Raw genomic sequence first — 19974 nt, 5'->3', positions numbered from 1 at the left:
AAAATGAGTAACTATCAAACCAAACTTGAGCACGGTCACCTCTATTTCTACCACTGTTTTACCTCAATAACAAATACTTATTGGTGTATGTGCTTATTTCATTTCAAAATGTCTGTCATTTTTATGTAAAAAAATAAATGAATAAATAAATTTCTCGATTTTTGTCAGATGCCTCTATGAAAATGTCGGCCTGTTTATGTCTGTTGTATAGTGTGACGGGGGATGACATGGCAAATGAAAGACTGGAGGGGTTGGAAAGGGTTTAGTCAACAGGTTGTATCTGGGCAAAATGTGTCCTCGTGTGCACCACCAGTAGGAGATGGATGGATGGATACCGGAAAGCAGAGAAATCGAGCTTTGCGCTCATATACTTGTCATTACGGTACCCATCAGGACTTCCGCTGAACAACCGTCCAATCACAGACGAGGTTCACACATGTTTTTGACAATTCTAAAGCCATAAAATCAGAATAAATCCAGGCAGGTTTCTTCCACGCGTTTAAAATGCTGCATGTAAACGGGCCCTGCGGTCCCTTAGTGGGGCCCCATTGGGCCCCTTTTAGTTCCCGGGACTACCAAAAGGTTAATCCGGCCATGTGTAATCAATTTCTTTTTCTGCACAGCGGATGTGTAAAAAAAACCATGACTTCCAGTTACGTCAAAACTTCAGCCGGCAACGCGATGACGTAGCCGATGTAACGATCCCTCCGGGCGGCGGAGGACGAGGCTGATGAATGAGCTGAGAGGGGCTGACAGAAGGCAGACGGGCTCGGGAAAGATGACGTGAGGACGAACCGTCCGGTGGAGCATCAGCATCCTCTCCAGACTCTGACTACATCGTCTGAATCCCCAATTTACGCGACGTGACAAGTGGAAAAAAAGAGAAGTGAATAAGACTAAGACCAGGGACCGGCGTACATTTTTTGCGGGGAATGATCTGTTGAAGGATGTGATGTCAGGATCATGCACTGATGCGTTTCTCTGCATTTTCCCCAGAAGCGAGGGAGACGAAGCCCTGTCATGAAAGATGTCCGCTTTAAAGGACTTGTTTTGCGCCTGTAAAACTCGCTAATCTTGGACGGCCTTGGTCGAGGTGGAGGATTTGATGGCAGAGCGGACCCCGAGGAAGAAGCAGCCAGGGACTATCACTGGGATTTACGAACTGTCGCTTTATTGAGCTTGAAGGGTGAATGGGTTTTCACGGCTCGGGATAAGCATCTCTCCACTGACGGGTGCTTTTTATCCGGTCACATTTCACAGCTCACATCAGCACCAGCAGCAGCAGCAGCAGCAGCGGGATAGCAACCAATGGATAAAGTCAAAGCAGTTTTTTTTTTTGGACATTTTAACTTTGTTTTTGTACAGGTTAACTTCACGCATTGGTGCTTAATTTCACTGCCCGCTCTGTCAGTCAGAGTTTAGGTCGTTAATCCTCGCTTGGCCATAACCGAGGAGTTGTATTTAGCAAGCTAACGGTAGCAACCACTGCCACAGAGCTGCGGTGCGTTCACGGTGATCATGTCTGCACGTTTGCACGGGTGAAACGAAGCTAACTCCCCAAAATGAACCCAAGGGCGTAAATAACAACAAGAAGTCATGTCGGACTGAAAACAGCACTGTGGCTCCACCGGCCGTGAAGTCACAACAGCAACCAGAGCGGCTTATTACCAGTGGTGGGAGAGAGGGGATCAAAAAGCTGCAGTTAGCCTCCAGCCTGTTCACACCGCCCTCCACGGACCGCCGACACGAGCATTTTCAACTCACTTTTTAGCCACGAAACCAGCAAAAATGGGGTACGTAAGTGTCAATGCAGAACAATGTAAAGCTTTATTTTTCCACTCAACACGTCAGGGTGTGACTGGGGTTTGTTTTTGTGTGTTTGAGCTGCACTTTCACAAACTAGCCTCCTCCTGCTAACAGCGTTCCTCCTGTTTTCCCTGTCAACCTGGAAGCACGTGAATAACACGCACTCAAGTGTCTGTCCCTAACAAAGTGACCAAGACAACACTGGAGTAGTGACAGCAGAAGCTGTAATGTCCACTCACGGCCACCATACACTGACCTTTTTAGATGACACAAGCCAGAACTCACTTGTTGTCACAGACAGGTTAAAGGTAATGATAACCCAGTCACTGTGAGCTAAAATGAAAAAACAAGCTGTTTCTGTTTCAACAATTAGATAATTAGATTAGTCCAATCAGAAGAAAGGATTTGTGAGTATTAAATAGTATTTATGTGACATTTTGTGCATTTCAGCATGACACCAACGCTTCTTGTTCTTGCAACGCTGTCAACTCTGCAGCAAGTGTGAAAGATGCCTGTTGTGACAGGCAGCATGAGCTTTCTATTCATTTTATGTCCACTCATAGCCTCCATACACTTTAAGATAACATTTTAGAAGATAAAAGCCGATAGATTAGTCTTTAATATAGTTAATGTTACAGGCCAGTGCAGAGGTTTGAGATATATATGTGTATATAGTATATATGTGTATATATATGTATGTATGTATATATATATATATATATATATATATGTATATGTATATATATATATGTATGTGTATATATATATATTATATAATTAGCCAGGGGTGGAATCGAACTTGCGACCATGATGTCTTTGGTACACAAGGTAGGGTCTTAACCACTATATATATATATATATATATATATATATATATATATATATATATATATATATATATATATATATATATATATATATATAAGCAGCAATATAAGCAGCAACTAGTTGGATAATGAGACTCAAGTAGGGAAAAATATACAAAATCCTATCAGAAGAGAGTATTTATGAGGCTTGACACTGATATCAATATTACAACCTTGAATATTGGCTGATATTGATATCACCTACTAAGTGGTTAACAATGCATTTGTGCTCACATTACCACTTGGCCATAAACAGCCACTTCCGAAACAAATGTGTAGTGAATATTCTGTTCCCATAAAAAATAAACAGCTCACAACATGGCCCAGTTAAAATGCTATGGCTGTAAGTTTTATAGATTATTTTAAAAGGAAATATAGCAAAAGACTCAATGATAATTGTTGGTTGTAGCTGTAGTCATATATCATATATGAATAACATTTGTTTCTAGAAGGAGACTGACAACAGGTCAAAGAAGTGCTGTAAAAAATCAGTAAATCGTAAAATCAGTGTGACCATAATGATCTCTGCTGCACTTGGTGTGTGTAATGCATGTGGCTGAACCTGCAGATGTGGTGATTCTCCTGATCAAGAGCGACCTAGTTCTTATTCCAGATGAAAGCAGATGATGTAGCCTGTGATTGGTTTGTTGTCATATTGTGGTTGGAGGATGGGGTGGTGGTGGGCTGAACTGCTTACCTCCTCATGCAAAGCTCAGCCACTGTAATTCTCAAGGCCAATGGTAATAATCCAGTCTGCAATCAATTCCTCAGGCACAGAAAGGGAACATGCCCCCCTATGTTTCTGCTGTTACCCCTTAATTAGCCAGGCAGGCTTTGCTTTTGTGAGAGCTACAGGAGCTTCTGTTCTGTTAAGGGTGTTAATGTTAGGCTTTTTATTCCCCCTCTCTTTATTTCATGTTCAATTATTGTTAAATTGTGATGAAATTATGATACAAGAGGTCTGAGAGAACACTCCAGGCTCCTTTTATAACGGACGAGATTGAAAATCTGGGACTTTTTCCTCAGCTGATGGTGCGTGACTATGTCAGCTTGTGCCACACTCTTTTCATAATATCTGAAATGTCTTTAAATTTCTGTTTTCTGTTATATACAAGTCTTAAAGAACTGGACTGAATCTGAAAAGGACATATTGTATTGCATTCAGTGTTTTAGCCTAGATGCTTTGCACGTAATCATATAAACACACTTTTTTTTTATCTGTCTGCCCCTGAAAGCTCTAAGTGCTCTGTGTGTGTATGTGTGTGTGTGGCATATGGGTGTTTCACGGTTTTTGCCTTGCCAAGCCTCCGCCGCCTCCCTCTGCGAGTGGGTTAACCGACAGGGACACCGGGATGGGATTGGGCGAGAGAGCATGTGGGAAGGACAGGGAGAGAGACAGAGTTGGAAGATGTTCACAGCTCATGACCAGACCTGAGTCACATGGGCTGTTTCCATGACAACGCCGGCAGCAGCTAAGTTAGGACACAGGAAGTTACTCGCCCATTGCTGTAGTCAGGATATTCTATATTCCCCACTATTCATTATTTAAATATCAATTTTTGCTCTGAGTGGTTTAAATATACAAAATAATAATTTTATGTTGTACAATGCATCATGAGATTGATGTACTTAACCTTTATTATACAAGCAGCTTTGGCCTCGGGGACCATTCAAGTATATTGACACAAACTTGTCGGACTCTTATGTTTCTGTATGGATCAGGTTATTCTATTTACTGCAGCACATAGAACGCAACACACAGTCTATTGATGGCATCCATGGTGGATGCTGTCCTTTTTTTCTGGTTTCTGCCTCAGATTAATTGGAAGATATCAGTTCACATCAGCGAATTATGCCTAGAATTAAATTTATATGACGTACGGACATGATCAAAATAAACAAATCACATGAAACCTTCATAGCAGCACTCACAAATATAGTAGATGCACATGCACACTTCAGATTTATTTTCATCTCCTCTCCTTTCTTGGTATCTAAATACTCGCCCGTGTGTACTGTACTCTACAAATATCCTGTGTACTGTATTTGACATGAATTATTTTCCGTGCACTTCCCTGCTGAGCTGTCATGTGTATGTGTGTGAGCTGGTGTTAGTCCTACATACACACCCTCACGTTGCCACCGACTCTCTGATTGAACTGTCACTCTTAAAATAACATCTGCAGAGTTTCCGTTGAGTTTTGCTGATTTTAATTAACACGCTGAGATGTAATGACAGGTTCATCCCACAGAGAGCAACAGTCTGTGTCACCCAGAGAATAAGACTTTGGGACAATCTGGTCCCTGTCAAGCAACCAAATCTAATGTAGTTCCCCAGCTAGACAGACTTCAGTTAGAGACCAGTGTCAAGTTGAAGAGTTTGTGGCATATAAGCTGCCCAGTAACATGTATGATCAAACATCCTCTTGTTTGTTCAGGCGTGCAAAATGGTAGATGTACATGAAAAGGAGGTTTCTGTGACCTGATGCAGTGCTGGACATGAAGCAACCTTTGCACTTTGAATATCATTTTTTACTGTTTTTGTGTTCTTTTTGGTAATGATAAATATTTAAAGATGTATTGTAATTTATGTATTCTGTAAATAATCCATAGGTGCAGCTGTATATTGATATTTAACCTGGGGCTGGACAATAATATTGATAATATCTATATTGTGACATTTTGAGATGACTTTTCCTGGTTTTAAAGGTTTTTGCATTGATTATCATCATATTTGTCACATTGAATACACTTAATATTATAAATACATATATATTGATTGAAAATACATGGAATTTTAATCAAGAAATATATTTCCTAAGCCATATTGCCCAGCCCTACAGAACATTGCTTGACAGAAATATTGGTTTGATTTATATTGTGACACATAAAAAGCATATCGTGATAAGATTTCTCCCAGGTAGTCCTGCAAAACTAGTGATGTCATTGGAGTCCCCATCTTCTGGTAGATGACTGTTTGTGTCAGTTCTGAAGCTCTCAAAATATTAATATTTAATGGATGTTTGTACGAAAATATTCTTTGCTTGCATACTGGATTTTTACCGGAAGATTGCAACATCTCATAATGAAGGTAACTCAAATATCCCTTGGTAGAGGTTAGCACAACTGTCCAACTGAATTATTTTATTTTTCCCTTAAATATGTAGTTAAATACTTAATATATGTCTTTATTTTGAGCTGTGTTCATGCATTAGTTCTATGTTTCAAACTCTAAAGTAAAAATCTATCCAAACTTGTGGATTTCCATGTCCATTCAGACCACAGACAGATGCATAAAACTCATTGAACTCCTTCGTATAGAGGTTTGTCGGAGCCTTCTAACCTTCCTGTATGTTGGCACATGTGCTTTTAGGTCACCTTTGGCTTCACTGCCTCACTTCACCCTCTCTGTGCACACACCTACACATGTATAACAAAAATATTACGTGTTATGTGCTGATTTTAAAAGCCAGACACAAGCTTGCCATTCAAAGCTGCCTCTGACAAGTTTAGAGTGTGAAAGGACACAGTATTGATCCAAGCCCATGCCACCATGTCTAATCAATCAACCTGTTGTTTATTTATCACCCCAATCCTCACTCTCTCATGTGCTTTGTTCAGGAAAGCTGCTCTGGCTGTAGAGTAGAGTCACTGAGAGTGTTGTGATGACCTCTGAACCTCTGCACCACTGAAACAGGTGTTTTTTTTTTTAATCTGTTGTCACCTCTGAAACATTGCAGCCACTACTGTGCTCTCGGGAAGATAACGCTCACCCATGCCTGTGTGGGCTCTGCTTCTCTTATTTTAAAAGTGGAAGCAAATTAGCATATATGCCCTGTAGGTTTCCTGCTTTTAAAAAGGCATGATTTTATTTCCGCCGCCAACTCGAGGCAGTGGGTTTGAAGAAAGATGATCCAATCTCTCTCTCTCTTTTAAACCTTCTACAGCTATTCTTTTAAAACCACTTGTTGTATACTAAATAGCTAGTGGAGGTTTATTATGGGAATACAGAAAATGAGTGATGCTAATTTAACTTATTGTTTACTTGCTGTTTATATGGATGGACATGGACTTTTTTGCCACTTGAGGTGGATGATGGTTAATCACTTCTTCCTAATATTGACTCTGCCTTGTTTTATTTATCTGAAAAAGAAAGCTCACTTTAATACAGCATTATTATTGCTCATACCAAGTCTGCACTGTGTGAACTGGATATGTTTATCTGCTCTCGTGTGCCACACAAGGGAAGGGGGGTTTTGTGTGCTTGTACATTCAAACATAAACACACTTTTCTGTTATCTTCTTCTCCTCCAGTCACTGGTATTACAACAGCACAGCAGGGAAGTGAATTATGGATGTCCTGGGATGTGAGAAGCTGCTTTTTCTCTCACCTTCCTCCATAAAATACTCCACTTTTTCCTTCCCCAGGCAAGACAGTGTTTTGAGGTTGAGCTTTGAAGTTTAACACATTTGCTTTTTGTCTTGAAGCTGTGCTGCTGCTGCTGCTGCTACTGCTGCTGCTGTCCACCACCTTTTATTGGTTCTATTATTTTCAGCATCCAGACTGGATGGTTGCAAAATGTTGTGGATGCAGTCATGATGCTTTTCTCTTTCTCTTTTATATCTTTTATTATAATATGTGAACATATGGTTTAGTGCTTTGTTTCCCAGCTGAATTTGCTAATCCTGACACCACCCTGGATGGATTGCTATTAAATGTTTTTTTGGATATATTTGCATATTTCTGGTTGAATTGTACTATAGATGCATCTTTAATTTGAAGATTTAAGTTATCGTAAGCATCGAAGCTCACAGACACACTTTTAGACTCTGGCGGGGAAAGATTCTCAATTCCCTCAAGTGTTTGTTGTTGTTTCTTTGATCATGGCATCCTACTATAAATGAGTAGGTTAGAGCGAAACCAAGCAAACGTACATGAAGGTGGCAGTGGCAGAATCTTGCTGATATCTGCAACTACTCGAGTTTGTGATATCGGACATCCCTAGAATTTAGCAGGTACTTTTGTGTGGGAGACGTACTGAAAAGCAACTCTGCAAACGGCTCCGTGCTCTCAGTTTGTGTTTGTTAATGAAGTGTGAAAGCCGCTGCAGGCTGATGAACAGCTTGGAGTTCAGTGGTTTGTTGTGTCAGTCTGTCTTCACCTGTTGTCAACAGTAGTTAAAAGTCTTCTCTGCTCTCTGCATGTACATAACAGCCCGATGGTCAACACAGAACAGTTGAAACCGATAAATGAGTGTGCATTAGTGTTTCTATGTGTGTTGAAAGTCATACAAAAGTGGAGGGAAAAACATAGAAATCTTTTAAGACAACAAAAAATTAAAGTTTTTTTTTATTTTACAGTCATTATTCATGTATACACAAATACTTACAGATAATATATTCACTTTCTGCTAATAAATCCTCCCACAAGTTACACACACACACAGAACTCATAGAAATCATAATGTTCGCAGCACTGCAGGTTTAAAAAAAAATAAATAAATAAAAATATTCAACTGTAACAAACACTGAGCCCCAAGGCCTTTGCTGGAATGTCTGCAACAACAGCGATGACTCTCTCTCTCACACACACACTTAACTTTCCTATTGTTGCATCTAACCAAAGTATAACCATTTAAAAATGTCCTTACAGGCCACTGTTTTGGTTCCATGCTGCATATATTTAAACCAGCTTGACCGCAGAGTTGAAGCTTACAGCGTTCTCCATCTCCCTCTCTCTCTCTCTGCAGAGAGCAGCCCATCTTCAGCACACGGGCCCACGTCTTCCAGATTGACCCCAACACCAAGAAAAATTGGGTCCCCACGAGTAAACATGCAGTCACGGTGTCCTACTTCTTCGACAGTACCAGGAATGTATATCGCATCATTAGCCTGGATGGATCTAAGGTTTGTTCTCGTCATTTCAGTGTCGTTTCCTCCCTTAAACAGCATACATGTAAGATGATTCATTCATATTGTTTCTAATTCTGTCCTGTTACCGTACTCAGTTGTGGCTTTTCCAAGCCCTGGGATAATGAACATACCAATACCTCATGTGTCACACAGGGTTCCCACGGGTCCTTGAAATCCTTAAAGGTTTATGAATTTGAATTTAAAGGCCCTTGAGATTTGCCATAAATAGACACATGAAAGTGCTTGAATTTTGTGCAAGAAATAAGTTCAGGTAATAATTATGTTTGTTGCGACGCCACCTACTATTTCATGTGCCCTGCATTGCTTGATTTACCTGTGCAGAACAAATCAATTAAAGTGAACGTCATGGGTGAAGAGGCTCTTACAAGTCCTTGTATTTGGTGTCAAACAAGGTGTGGGAACCCTGGTCACAACTGTTTTTGGAACTTTGGTTTCGCCTCTTTAATAAGGTTTTTAAAAGCCTCCCAGTTTGTTCATCTTCCTCCTTTTAGCAAATATATTATAGTTCAGTATGTTAATTAACCAATCCACCGCTAGAATGTCACAATCTCATCAGTCTTGTATAAAGTACCTAAAAGGGAAACTTGAGTAAAAGTAAAAGTATCTTACCAGAAAATGACTTTGGCAGAAGTTGAAGTCACTTTTTTAAAATATTATTTAAGTAAAAGTCTTAAAGTATATGACATTTACTGTACTTAAGTATCAAAAGTCATTTTCTGATATAAAATGTAGTTTTTTTAGGAGTAAAAGTATTACAGTAAGGATTGAGCCATGGTGGCTCAGTGGTAGGGCAAGTTGTGGGTTCAATTCCTGGCTCTGCTTGTTTATATGTGTCCTTGAGTAATACACTTAACCCCATGTAGCAGCGATGTGTGAATGAGTGAAAACTGTAGCGTAAAGCAGCTCATCAAGACTAGACAAGCTCTATGTAAATACAGACCATAATACCAACTCTTCTTCTTCTTCTTCTGATTTTATTTGGGAGTAACAAAGATAGTTAGAGGGAAAGTAGTGGAGTAAAAGTTGCTAGAAATATAAATAACAAGGAAAAGTACAGATGTACTTAAGTATATTAACTAGAGCTGCAAATAACGATTATTTTAATCATCGATGAATTTGTCAATTATTTTCTCGATTAATCGTTTGGTCCATAAAACCTTAAAAAAATGTTGATCTGTGTTCTTCAAACCTGGAAATGATGATGTTCTCAAATGTCTTGTTTGGTCCACAAACCATAATGATTAACCTTTAATGATTTCTTTGTTATCCAGAGCAAAGAAATGAAGAAAATAATGACATTTAAGAAGCTTAAACAATCAGAAAACTTGTTTTAATCATGAAAAAAGCTTCAAACTAAACTGAAGTATTTGTGCTTTGTTACATTACAACACTGCATTTCATTTTAACTCAACTTAGAAACACTGATATTCTCTCAATTGTTTCTCATAATGTCATGATTTAGAAAAACAAACCAACCTAAACGTCTCTTTCTCATATTAAAAACTGCATTGCTGGCAAATGCTTGAACTCTATTATTGACCTGGTGATTGTCACAGCCCTTAATAAGAATCTCCACCGTTCCTCATCAACAACAACAACAACAACAACAATTAGAAACATTGGTTTTATAGTGTATAGTGAGTATATCTATGAATTCTTCATTGAGTATGTCTGACTCCTCTTTGTACTGAGGCAGTGAAGGGGCGGCCGGGCCTGTCGTAGCTATGTGGCAGTGAGTATTTCAGTCTTGAGAGAGGTGCCGGGGTGGAGTTAGCACAGTTATGTAAGAGTGAGCCTCTCCTGTTGTTGAACCAGCAAGTTAGTCAGCTGGAAATAGAGATTAGGTGGGCTGGTGTTGGAGGACGTAGACAGACACCCAGATAACGCTGAGACACAGACGTCACACAGAGGCAAACCTCTCAGACTGTGACGATTTCTCCATTCCAGACATGAACAGAAACATGTTGTTTACACATTTTTGTAAAGTGGCATCAGTGCATTCAGTGAAATGTGGCCCAGTGAAATAAAACACAAAAGAAGTCAAAGTTTGTTGGGAAATCTGAAAAGTGAAAGATCAAAAAAGATGTTTCACAACCAACAAACTTCTGTGCCACTGAAAGTGTCTTGTGACTAAACTGTGCTCCACAACTCTAATTCAGTTAAATTCAATTTCATTTAATATTCAGACTTTCTTCAAGGCTCTTGAGACGGCCTATTCTGTAGCAGATACAAATAAATTGATAAATAATATATGAGATAGGTATAATATAGTGCATTATTCATTAAATCTTATCTCTCTCTAGTGTTTTTCTAGTGTTAGGGCTCGGTATTGAATAAATATGTTCATGGTATTGATATCTGGACTTGGATACTGATTCCTGAACTATATATCAACATTTTTTGATATTAATTTAATTAAATTTAACAACAAAAAATCCATATTATGGTTTAAAAAAGAAAAAAAAAAAAAGAATAAGCTCTGGTTATAACTTCCTGCAGGCCGTGAGACAGAAAAGTGCATGCACTGTTAGATCTTGGGAAAACATTATGCTGCTTATTGGTTCACTGATTCTGATGAGATTAACTCCTAACTGAAATGTGATATCAAATAACAAGTCTTAACTGGTATTGAGTCAAGATTTGTCATAAAAACACATCTGTGGCTTTTATTATGAAGTATTTGCAGGACTGATGAATGCACAGCTTCTTTCTGACGAGACCTTGCAGTTAGTTAAGTACAGGGAAGCGTCCCGAGTCTATAATTGTACATTTTTGTAATTTGCATAGGCAAAACCCTTTAAAGCAGAAGCTCTATTGCTGTAGATAATTAATTATAAACATGCATTTCCACATATGTGAAAGTACAATACCATAAAAAGTTGAAATAGACATTGTCAACAGTAGACATAGACATTTAGGATGTTTCAGTCTGTCACTGTCATGTGTGTTTTTGTCCCTCACAGGCCATCATCAACAGCACCATCACTCCCAACATGACATTCACCAAGACATCGCAAAAGTTTGGCCAGTGGGCCGACAGTCGGGCGAACACCGTCTACGGCCTGGGCTTCTCGTCCGAGAGTCACCTGGTCAAGGTGAGGACGTGAAGGGTGGTTCGTAAAGATCACGTTACAGTACACACTTAGGTCGGCGCGCTTTGAGTTACTCTCGTTACTTCTCAGTTTGCAGATAAGTTTGCCGAGTTCAAGGAGGCGGCGCGGTTAGCAAAGGAAAAGTCTCAGGAGAAGATGGAACTCACCAGCACTCCCTCTCAGGTAAACAACGACGCCATCTTCAAAGTAGTAGCAATGAAGCTTATTTGTATTGAATTATTTAAGAAGAGTTTTATAGAAAAGAAATAATAAAAAAAACGTCTTAGATGTTATTTCGTCAGATCAGATATGACACAAACTGTATGTGTTTACGTAGAAACTCTGAATGTGAAATGTCTGTAGTGTTCCCAGGCAAAAACCTCCCCAATCCTAATTATTTGTCTGAACCTGAGGCCAAATGCACCTTTTATTAAAATACACAACAATAAACAACAATTATTTACTAACTTTTTATATAATAGATGAATTGTGTCATTTTTGAGCAGATCATTTTGATATAATACGTTTTACAAAGCAAACACCCTTTGTTTTTGTTGTTTTTTCTTTGACCTCCTTATCGTCAGAGTGGGCCTGTAAAAAGGAATGTGTTGTCAGTCAACAAACCTGGTAAAAAGAAGGTAACAAGGAAATGGAAAGATTCATTTTCATGACTCTGGTCTGGTGGCCCCCCTTTCTCCCCCCTCGGTCTTCCCCACTCTTCCTTCTGGTGTCTCCCCCTGCAGCATTTGTCTTCTGTGGGACATTAATTATAGAAATGTTATCCTTTTGGTGTAATAAACCACTCTCATGCCGGGGTCACACTCGTTTATGGTCTGATCTGACAGACGTAAGGTGTCGGGGCCTAGTGAACGCAATCAAGGGGTCGATAAAGGACAGATCACGACCTCCAATCACATGAAACTTACCTCAGGACTTCATCATACACATCGCTTCAGATGCTGTTGATTGTTTACAGTCAGTTAGGCCGACACCCCCTAACGTGACGTAGTGACCGTCATATCAGACCCAAAGATCATGTAGTCTGACCTCAGCAGTAGTTTCTGGGGACCACTCTCTCTCATCAGCCTCTGATCCTAATGTGTGATGGACAAAATAACCTCATCTCTCCTTAAACCTCTCACCACCCTCCAGTTTGTGTCATGTGTGTAATTGTTTGTGTGTAAATGTCAACAAATGACATCACACAAGCTTGTTGATATTGAAATATTTTCATTTGCAAAACAGAGCACACGCCATCAAGGGAAAATAATAGAATGAATCTACAGACAGGTAGCGAGGTTTTTTGAGAGCACACAATCATAAAACAATGAATAAATCACTGAAAAAAAACACTTTCATGTCTTTGCATTTACATGTCTGCAGCGAGGATCTACTTTATTTAAATTGGCATAAGTTAAAAACTGCCAACACTCGAAGCTCAGTAATCAATATTGTTTTATGCCCTTTTTCTCTTGATTCATACAAAAGTGTATCAGAATACCGTGCTGTGCTAAAGTCTGATTTGTTGTTGTAGAAACGCTGTAGATTCACAAAAAGAAGCGTGAAGAAGCTTCTTTACATGAACGTGTCGAGTGTTTTAGACTCAAACAACAGCAGGAGTGTGTCTTCTTCTTCTTAAACTAAATGGAATGGAACCAAACTCCTGAATCTGTTTTCTGTGATGAGACCTGTGATAAGATTCACGACGGTCCTCACTTGATCGTATCACTCAGGAGAGACTTTAATACTAAGTCTGAACAGGGTTTTAAAGGTTATCTAATGTAAACAGCCAGATTAGCAGTTTAAGATAAGTTGACTCGTGTGGCTCCATGTTGAACAGACAGACAGATGTGAGAACGACGGTGTTTTCCTCGTCTCGCTCTCAGTATGACTGTTGATGATGATGATGATGATGATGATCATGTGTCAAACCCAGGAGTCCGCCCCAGGGGATCTGCTGTCACCTGTGTCCCCCGAGAGCATCAACGGCACAGACAGCGAGGCGGTCACGCCAGACACACCGCAACACACGGAAGCCAGAGCAGAGTCTTCCCAGAATGCACTGCCTTTCTCACACAGGTAAACCACAGGCGGGTGGGAACCTGAGGTCAGAGCGACGACATGTCAGAAAACAAGCGACGCAAGCGTGTGTTTCAGCTGTGTTTGTTCCTACGTTCTGTTTTTAAATGAGAATGCGACCTCAGTGAACTGATCTGCGCTGAGATTAGCACAGAGCATGTGTTCAGTCTGTATCTTATTAATGTGGTGTGTAAGAATTAGTGACATCTCATGGTGAGACTGCAGATTATCACAAATAATCCCCTCCTAAATGTTGTACATTGGACCTTTAAAGTTGTCTGTAAAACATTGAATGCCGCAACTGCACATGTTTATTTAAATTGTAAAAACATTTCAAATCACATCTATATTTTTAATCTCTTGAAATGCAAAACAGTGTAACGAGCAGCAAATTCTTCATTGAATATTCTCAGATTATCAGATTGAAAGAGGAGCTAACGGCCTGAAATAAATGTTAGTAATCTCACGCAGCCTTTTTTATCTTTTCTTTTTTTTCAGCTCACCCTGCATCAATAAGCACTGGGAGGCGGAGCTTGCAGCACTGAAGGGGAACAATGCCAAACTGACGGCAGCTCTGCTCGAGTCCACGGCCAACGTCAAACAGTGGAAGCAGCAGCTGGCAGCCTATCAGGAGGAGGCGGAGCGGCTACACAAGCGGGTAACGGACACATGAAATGTGCTCTCTCTTTCTTCTTTTTTTTACTTTTAATTTTTTATAAAGAACCTAAAGAATAATCTTTGCTTTCCAGGTGACAGAGCTGGAGTGTGTGAGCGGTCAAACTACGGTCATCAAATCTCAAAAGACAGAACTTAACCAAACAATAGAAGAGCTGGAGTTTGCTTTGAAGGCCAAAGAGGAGGTTTGTTCACAATCACAATTGTTGTTATTTTTATATGGTTTATGTGACGCCAGGCTACACACGATCCAAACACTGCTATATAGACATACAGAGATTACAGGTTTAAGTGTTTATATGTAGTAACTCTATGTAAGTTATGCACAGTACAGTTTCAAACGTATACATCATCATGTTTTGCTCTTGTCTGGTCGTTTCAGGAGTTGGAGAAGCTTAAAGCAGAGGTGGAGAGCGCCCATGAGTTCCAGTCTCAAAAAGATTCTCTCACACAGAAACTACAGGCAAGTAAAGCTCTGACTCTCATGTACAAGTTATTTTGGGGGCATTTAAAGGTTGAATTTGTAAGAATTGGTGACATCTAATGGTGAGACACTATGGTGGTCTTCACGTAGCTTATAATAAGATTCTGCATCAATAGTTTTCCAGTTTTCTGGTACGTGCAGGCCACCGTAGTTCAGGGGAAGAGTGAGCGGAGTAGTCTCACCATTATATATCATTCATTCTTACACACTTAAAAATCTGTATATCAATACAATCACAATCTCTGAATCCAAATTGTGACAATGTCCATAGACTGATGAGCAGAAATGTCAACCGTATCATTTAAATGTGGGAAAAACAAATAACTGTGTCCTCTGGTTTTGCTTCAGGAAGCAGAAACTAAGAGCCATGTGCTGGAGGCCCAGCTGGGCGACCTGGAGCAGCGTCTGGAGAGCAGCCAGCAGGAGACGGAAGCCTTTCGCAAGAGTCTGCGCTCCCTGCTGGAGCTGCTGGACACCAAGATCTTCGAGCTGACCGAGCTGCGGGACACGCTGGCCAAGCTCATCGAGGGTAGCTAGAGAGACACACACACACACACACACCAACACAACCAGCCGCTCCAGTGGAAGAGCTCCACCTGCATGTTGGCGCTCACTTCATCACCGACATGTAAAAAAAAGAAAGAAAGAAATCCTCTCTTTTTCTTCTTCTTCTGCTGTTTGATTTCCACATACGTGCGAGAGGGTATGTTTACACGTGTTATGCATTAACGGTACACACATTTTTGCTACAGCCACATTGTTTACAAACAGCCAAGTGACGAGGGCTTTGCTCGGGACTCGCCTTCCCTCCACCTCACTCTGGATCACACACAGAAACTCTGGATTCTTTATTTTGACCCTCTTCGAGCAGATGTCACCTTTTCTTGCTCCTTCCTACGTTTGGACTCTTTCAGCTTGGCTTTGGTGCAGTTTTGTAAACACCCGGAGCGGACCATTATTATGCCCCCCCTCCCCATCTTCTTCTTTGGTTTCTTTATCTCAGCCTCTAACGGTCATCATCAGCCAAATGAACACTTTTAAAGAGTCAGGTGAGAAGGACTCGAGCTTTTCTTATACCCTGAGATTCAATCGTTTTTAATTATTATTGTTATTATTATCATTATTATTGTTATTGTTGTTATTGTTATTATTATTTGAACTCTGGAGAATCAAATGTGTTGAACTACCAGTGTTCCTCCTGTGACTGAAATCCACTAAAGGACCACGAACCAAAAAAAAAAAAAAAGGGACGACGACAACAGAACGTCTTCTATTCTTCTACAAAATAAAAGCAATACAAAAAAAAGAAAAGGGATCAGCATCAGAGGGTAAACAACAACACTTTCAGGTAACTTTACTCCAATCTTGGGATTTTATTCAGTCGTCTTTCTTTCTATACGATCATAGTGCACTTGTAAAAATGGAGTTTGTGTGTGTGTGTGTGTGTGTGTGTGGGTGAATCAGATGATCTGCTTTTCTTTCCCTTATCGTTTCTGTTGCTACTTGAAGTGCAATGATTGAATCCTTCTCTCCCTTTCTTAATTTATTACTAAAGTAACCGATGAAAGCTGTACAAAAAGCAAAGATCTTTATTTACATCTCGTAATCCTTCTTATCGTGTGGTACATGGGTGTCAAGGTACTTTGTTTTTGTTTTGTTTTTTTTTAAAAAAAAGGCAATATTTTTGAACTATTTATCAAAGGAAGTGGAAAACACGGCAGGCGAGCGGAAGTCGGATTTGCAAAGAAACTTTTTTTTTCATTTTCTTTTGCCAAATGACGTTTTCCTGTACAGAATTTGTGCTGATGTTGCCTTTGGTACAGAGATGCATCGACGGTAGCTAACTTGCGATACCTTTTTTTTGTGGGATTAACTATTGCCAAAAATTCAGCAATGTTCAGAGGGACGGAGCACGTACACCCGGAGAACACTATCTAAGGGCTTGATGTTGGTTCTGTTACATATGCGAGACTTGAGCAGTGACTTTATCACGTCGAAAAATAGAGAATATTACAGCTTCAAATGGAGGAAGAAAAAAAAAAAAATAACAACCCCCATTTGAATAATACTTTTAAATGTTGATTATACTACATGATGAAAGACACAAATTGTAATTTTGAGTTTATAGTAAAAAGAAAAATGAAAATCAACTTGTCGTGTTGTTCTTTCACACTCTAACCATTTAACTACATTTTTTTTACTTTTGGACTAATTCACAGGAACTCCTTCAAAGTCCGAATGAAGTTGCCAAGGAAACCGATTCCACCAGAATTACCCCGTCCAGGTCAGGTCAAGCCTAGTTCATAAAAACACTCGAATCTAAGGGCTACTAAGGTCATACTGTCCACGTTTGGGTGTCTTCATGTTCACATGGTGCAGATCATTTCAGGTGAAAAGAGAGCGTTCTACTTGTTTCTTACTGTCTTTACCTTAAAGGTGAGAGAGTAAGGCCCCCAGTGTATAAATGACCCAGATTACCATCCTCTTTGTTGTCTCTTTGGACCAAAACAACAGCAACTGGATGTGAATTGGGCGCGTACAATTCACAGGTGCATGTTCGTCCACTTGTCGTCCTTCAGAAATGTGAGTATGACTAAATGTGTCACATGGACCTCTGTGGACATGTGGTTGCAGGAAGTAGGACCTTGTTCCAATTGCTATTCAGTTTGGTTTTGAATGTCTGGACAGCAAAAAAGAAAAAAAAAAAAACCTTGACGATTCTATGAATGTGTGTACGTCAATGTCAGGGATCAGCAATGTTTTTGTAAGCGACTGAAAAGGTAAATCATGTGATCAGCTCATATGTAAACGCTGTTATTAATATTGAGTGTAAATCTGCATTCTGGAAACCACATGAATAACCTCTTATAGTTGCTCAAAGCTACATTGTGGTGCCAACTGTTTATTTAATGTGTAAGAACTGATTATAATTCTAAATCTACATGATAAATAAGTGTCCTTTGAGTGCTGCAAAATCCTGAACACAAACTAAAGTCTGATTTGTTTAAAAGAACAAAGAACAAAGAAAAAAGAAAACGAAACAAAAAAAAACAACATTCAAAACCATTTTGTTGGTTTGTTTATTTCTTTATTTTATTTTTAAAAGGACACAAAATATATATATATTACGTAGGATATAGAAAGCAGAGAGGAATGTCATGGTAGGAGACAAAACAAACAAAAAAAAAGCGACCAAAAGTTTATAAAGTACATTGACATTTGTGTGCTTAAAAAAATTCTTAAAAATATGAAGTCTCAATAAATACTTCAATACATTTAGGCATGCGGATATAGTTTTCATGATTTACATTTCCTTACTGTCATCTGTGAAATGACGCATGTTTTTTCTTCTCAAATCTTTCGTTATTGCACTTGCGTTGTGATGGGTTCGTCCTCAGACCAGTTCCGTGCATAATAAGGTCAAAAACAGAAAAGGTTAAAGGTCAAACTGGGGTGGAATGAAAGTCATTATTTGGATTGTTGTGAAAGGATGAAGGAACTGAGAGCAGTGAGAGGTTTACAGTTACACGTGACGTAAAAATCATATGGGTGAATGTTCGCGTGGACAGAAAACGTATTTAAGTTTTCACTCTTGGCAGCTGTTTGTTTACGCACTTCAGAGAGTGTAGCGTGAAGAGGAAGTCACTTATTTTGCTCATGTTCGTGTTGAGTTATAGGTCACATGCACACGGCGGCGTTTTTTTATGAAAAAAAAAACCAGCTTCCGCGCCAAAACGCGAAGGCCATGATGGCTGAAACGCGTTGGCATGTTTTTATTGTAAAGCCGTTCAAATATTAAAGGCGTTTTTAACGGACACTCTTCTAAGATTCCTCAAGTTGTCTTAGATTTTCCTTCTCAGTTCAGTTCTTTGAGGTTTCTTTGCAGCGTAGGCAGTCGTTGCCAAAGCTGGAATAGCAACTTTTCTATCTTCTATGTGGCTGCTGTCGTTCGCTCTCCCTGAACTGCTCTGTGATTGGTCAGTTTCTTCTTGGTCAGAGAGAAACGCCGACTTCTTTTTCCAGAACTCAAGATCACAGAAGATCAAAAAACACCAAAACCATACTGCCTGCTTCAGCTTTAATCATAAAGTGTGACCTTAAATACACTGTAGGGCCACAGTTTTACAGTATCGCTGATCAAAATGGATGATAAACTTGCTTGCTTTGGCAAAATAGCTGAAATTATTTGTGTTTTTTTTTAAAAAGTCCTTTAACTCTGAGCAAGATTAGAGTGTTTACATGTCCAAAAATGTTCAACTAGTCCTTTAAATGAAGTCTTGGTTCTCAGTGCGTGACTTGTTAAATCCGAGAAAGTGTGACTTAAAAGTTTTCAGTAAATTTGACACAGTTCGTACATAACAGACTGGTATAAAATCATACACACACACACACCCACACACACAGCAAACTCAAAAACAACAACTCTGTAAAGTAAACAAGCGTGGGAAATAAAACAAGGCAAAAAGAGAGCGACAGAGACTCTCGGGTAAATAAAATAATGACAGCAAAGAATATCAAACAATGTTGTGGAGACAATGACGACACCAGAGATAAATGAAGCTTGAACCCTGAGATCAGCTAATCTCTGCACACGCACTATAAAACTTTAAACGCTGCTCCACGTCTGGAGTCGGTCGTGTACGTGCGTTAAAAGGAAAAAACTAAACAAAAACAGTGTGGATATAGTTTTTTTAACAGTAAAATATGGCTGATTTTCTCTTAATTCACTGATTATATGTTAAATGAAATCATGTAAAATGTCCTGTCACAATTTCCTGGTGCCCACAGTGACATTTATAGGTGTTTTGTTTTCCTCTCTGAATCGATATATAAATCCATACATTTTTCCCCCCGTTTAAAAAAGTGTCAAAATATGTTTTAAAAAGTGACAGTACACAGTATAGTTTGTCAAAAATACTGATTTGGTTTTCAGAGCGTGGGAGTATGTATGTATGTACAAGACAAAGGTTAACGGTTACGATTATTAACAATAATCTTCATTTAACTGTTTTAACTCTTATAGTTCCAGTCAGGAAGT

At 39.4% G+C, this 19974-nt stretch overlaps 1 protein-coding gene across 1 annotated transcript; it reads left to right on the top strand.

Moving 5' to 3' along the window:
- The first annotated feature begins 595 nt into the window (after positions 1–595).
- On the top strand, positions 596–15973 carry LOC131446645 (homer protein homolog 1-like). The gene is made up of 9 exons (XM_058618030.1): positions 596–1793; positions 8423–8579; positions 11570–11701; positions 11789–11881; positions 13635–13777; positions 14276–14435; positions 14527–14637; positions 14835–14915; positions 15285–15973. The coding sequence occupies exons 1-9, from the start codon at positions 1789–1791 to the stop codon at positions 15471–15473; spliced, it is 1071 nt and encodes a 356-aa protein (XP_058474013.1). The 5' UTR covers positions 596–1788; the 3' UTR covers positions 15474–15973.
- The last annotated feature ends 4001 nt before the right edge of the window (positions 15974–19974 follow it).

This window comes from Solea solea, chromosome 19 (genome assembly GCF_958295425.1).
Source record: "Solea solea chromosome 19, fSolSol10.1, whole genome shotgun sequence".
Taxonomy (NCBI): domain Eukaryota; kingdom Metazoa; phylum Chordata; class Actinopteri; order Pleuronectiformes; family Soleidae; genus Solea; species Solea solea.
Note: the sequence above shows the minus strand (reverse complement) of the source record. Positions and strands in the feature narration are given on the sequence as shown.